This window comes from Tupaia chinensis, unplaced genomic scaffold (genome assembly GCF_000334495.1).
Source record: "Tupaia chinensis unplaced genomic scaffold, TupChi_1.0 Scaffold138812_1, whole genome shotgun sequence".
NCBI classification, from domain to species: Eukaryota; Metazoa; Chordata; class Mammalia; order Scandentia; family Tupaiidae; genus Tupaia; species Tupaia belangeri.
This window is the reverse complement of record NW_006198705.1, coordinates 895,619-899,816: the sequence shown is the minus strand read 5'-3', so window position 1 is coordinate 899,816 and position 4,198 is coordinate 895,619. Positions and strand designations below refer to the sequence as shown.

Sequence of the window (4,198 nt, the reverse complement as noted above, 5' to 3'; positions counted from 1 at the left end):
TTGAGGGAGTTTCAACTACCTAAAAGACAATGTTTAAAACCACTGAACTTGGGAACCAGCAGTTAGCATAATGGCTATGTCACTGGACTCCCACGTAGTTGACCACGGTTCGTGTCCCGGACCCGGTGGCTTAAAACTCATGCAGGGCACGTGTGCGTGCGTGCCCAAGATCCTGAGAGGAGAATGGAGGAGAAAGGATTGCAGCATGATCATCCCCTCTGGGGGGTGATTTCTCACTTTCTGTCTCTATGTGTCTCTCTGTCTGTCTGGTGAGCGCACGCGCCCTATAGCGAAAAATCTCTCCAAAAAAACCCAAAAAAACCACTGAACTCAAATGATCTCTAAGGCCCCTTTGCTTCCAAGAGAGTCAGTGATTCCTCCTCCACAAAGAGAGAAAAGAGAAAGACAAATGAACAGAAGAAGCCCTGCCCTTTGCTTGGCCTTCCGGGGAGGGAAAGGCAGTCTGGTGTTCGTTCCACACTTGATGTGAAAAGTATTTCGTGGTCAAAATCTGTGAAGGGATAGCTTTTGCCTTTCAGGTTAATTAAAATGTTCTTGGCAGGGCCAGCAGAGGCATGGTTAAGGCTCTGGTCCCGGAACTACCTTTCTTTGGTGAGGTTCAAGACAAACCACTCTCATTCTAGGTAGGCTCATACCTACCATACGGGGCTCGCTGAGCAGAGAAAAGCAGTCACTGGAATATACGAGCCGGTTTTAGGGGATAAAGTGCTAGAGCACATTACCCTCAACCCACTCATTCCCAAGAATATTGCTCTTGGAAGATGATCTGCCGTAAAATAGTCTTCCATAAAATTAGACAATTCACATCTGCACGGGAAGGGTATATTTCTCCCATATTGATGTATTCTGTTGCTAGGAGATGGGTCTGGAACAGAATTCCTAAATTAAACTTTCCTGCAGACCCACTTTTATTGAACCCGACTCTTTAAGAGAACAAACATGCGTCAACTCTGAGTGTCGGTGTGCACAACCTGTCATTCTGAAGCCAGAAGACAATTAACCAGGTCCCTGAGTGTATTATTCCGGGCATCTTACCATCATCTTAAGAGCCTGTTTATGAGAGGCAGCTGTGCTAGGGTGGAAAAGCAGTAAATTAGGAGGAAAAAAAATGTGCGATTTGTCATTCCCCAGCCATGCGACCTCCAACGATTGCTTAACGTCTCTGAGCCTCTATTTCTTTTCTGTAAAAGGGATAATGTTTTTGTCATAAGCTGTCGTAAAGTACAATTACATACTGCAGGGAAAATAACTTTCAAAATATAAAACGTTGCTTGGAAACATCACATTGTACACCATAAATATATATATAAAAAAATAACTGGACCAGCAGGTGGCATGGAAGTTAAGGCAACTGGATCCCTCATCACCAACTGCACGGTTCAAGTCCTGGACCAGGCAGCTTACAAAACATGCCGGTGTGTATGTATGTTGCATGTGTGCCTCAAAGTCCCAAGACGAGAATAAAGGAGAAGAGATTGTGGTGTGGCCATCTGGCCTGGGGTGATTTCTCACTTTCTGTCTCTCTTTAGCGAGCTCACATGTCCTATAGCAAACTTAAAAACAAAACAAAAACTGAGATTACATAGAGAACTTCCGGAAAGATTAATAAAGAAGTATACTATTTGGATTTTGTACCATAACCATGGTTTACTATATAATTTTATAAATACTTAATCTGGAAATACCTTTCATTGCCTACTAAATCAATTTATAAACTAATTATAACCTTCTCTAAACTTTGATATCCATCCACAATAACCTATCTTTTACTTTGATTCTTTTTTTTGGGGGGGGAGGTGTCATAGAACACATGTGCTTGCCAGGAACACATGCTTGCTGGAGAAAGAGACAGAAAGTGAGATATCACCCCCCACAGGGCGATTGGCCACACCGCAATCCCTTTTCCTCCATTCTCCTCTTAGAATTTTGGGCACACGTGCACATGCACCCAGAAAGATTTTCAAGCACCAGGTCCGGGACTCAAACCGTGGTCGGCCACATGGGAGTCCAGCACATTAACCACTAGGCCATCTGCTGGCCCCCTTCGTTCTTCACTTACTCTACATTCTAGCTAAATACATTATCCATTACACATGCTCGTGTATATATATTCTGAATGACAGTTGAACCGGTAGGTAGGGAAATACGACCAACACAAAGATGCCTTCTAATTTAAAAAGTGCTATAGGGCTTCAGGAATCACAAAGGTTTATGGTGATTGTATTTTATTACAGAAAAGAAACACTGGTCCCATTTTAAAAAATTCTTGGCGGGGGGGACCAGCAGTTAGCGTAATGGCTATGTCACTGGACTCCCATGTAGTCGACCATGGTTCGTGTCCCGGACCCGGTGGCTTAAAACTCACGCCGGACGCCATGTGCGTGCATGCCCAAGATCCCAAGAGGAGAATGGAGAAGGGATTGCGGCGTGACCATCCCTCCTGGGGGGTGATTTCTCGGTTTCTGTCTCTGTCTCTCTCTGTCTGTCTGGCGAGAGCACACACCCTATAGCAAAAACCTCTCCCCCCCCAATAAATAAATAAATAAATAAAATTCTTGGGGAAAGTACTATTAAAATCTACCACATGAGCGTGTTAGAAAGCAGGAGCACCCCTTCCACACCTGCCTTTCCTGCTGGACTGTGGGGCTGTGAGGGCAGGGATCACTACCCACCGCACCTGGTAGGCATCAGACTGGCTCGTGGAGGGGACAAGGGGAGGGAACAGATCTTTTAAGTTGCAAATAAAACTGCTTTCAAAAGAATTCAATAGAATTCTCAAGTAGTTCAAAAGTTTTGGAAATTAATAATAATAGTCTCTGAAGGGGCCCCGTGGATATTTGATTTCTAAAGTGCTGGCCAACAAGGTTGCTCAGTACATGGAGGCCATGCAGGAGGCCCCAGTTTGCTTCCCGGTCCACCCTCGAAGGCCAGGCACAGTGGAGTGCACCCGTGCCCCAGCAGCTTGACCGGGATCATGGCAATTCTTTTTTAATGAGTAGGCAATTCTTTTATGATGATAAAAAAACTAATCGAGGACCAGCAGATGGCCTAATGGTTACGTCGCTGGACTCCCACATAGTCGACTATAGTTCGAGTCTTGGACCTGGCGACTTAAAGGGCATTGTGTGTGTGTACCCCAAATCCCGAGAGGAGGAGGGATTATGCTGTGGCCATCCTTCCTGGGGGGTGATTTCTCACTTTCTGTTTCCCTGTTTCTTTCTCTCTTTCTGGTGAATGTACAGACCCTATAGCAAAAATTTCTCTACCGAAAAAAAATAAAGCTAATCTGAAAATTCTCATCCTATTAGGTCATCTGGAATGCCATGAAGCAGTTTTACATTGAAAAAACCTAGGAAAATACATCATGACTTTACTGACGACCTAACACATGAAACTGTGTCAGCTGATGAGGAGGGACACGCAGACCGGCACCAGTTCTGGGGACTCAGGACCGGTCAGCACACCTGCCCTTCGCAACAGTGACCGCCACATATCCGAGAACGCTTCCTCCAGGTATCGGTTACCCACAGATCGGGGCTCCTGTCCTCGGGGTCTCCAGTACAGCGTGCTTATTCACTGACGCTGGGCCACCTGGGGGAAGGGGGTGCACCCTAAATCCCCAGCGTCCTGTAGCTCCTCCTGCTCACTCTGAGGCTCCTGGGGCAGGGATGCTAACGCGGCGGCTGGGCTCACCGTGACCCTTTGATGTGCTCGTGTATGAAGTCGGCGTGAAAACGCGGCACCAAGGGATCCTTCTCGCCGTGCAAGATCAAGGTGGGGCACTGGATCAGCGGCAGCAGGTGCCGGCAGATGTTACCTGAAAGACAATGCATGGGGCGTCTGCTGCAGTGCTGGCTCTGCGAGGGGGCACAAAGGGAACTCAGCGGGCACGCCCTTCTCTTCTCAGTTTCCCTGCTTGTGAAAACAGTGGTTCGGGGACTGTGCCTGGGGTCCCTGCCAGCCCTGATAGTCTGCTTCTTTGTCTGCTGCTTTGCTGTTATTTGTTTTTCAAGTTCTGTTAGTAAACAAGCCACTGTACTTGATTTAAATTCAGGAAAATCATACAAGCAACCCCCTGCCCCCAGCTCCTTCTATCACACAGAGCGGCCCCCGTGTGGAATAGCAGAGCCCCGGGCAGCTTTTTTTTTTTTTTTTTTTTGGGAGGATTTTATTTAAG

At 46.7% G+C, this 4,198-nt stretch overlaps 1 protein-coding gene across 1 annotated transcript in view; it reads right to left on the bottom strand.

The window, feature by feature from the left end:
• The window catches only part of BPHL (biphenyl hydrolase like), a gene marked incomplete at its 5' end in the record, with an annotated part of 32,516 nt that overhangs the window by 7,027 nt on the left and 21,291 nt on the right, over positions 1–4,198 (bottom strand). The window contains 1 exon segment of the mRNA XM_014592920.1: positions 3,715–3,838. Within this exon segment, the coding sequence (XP_014448406.1) occupies positions 3,715–3,838 (124 nt within the window).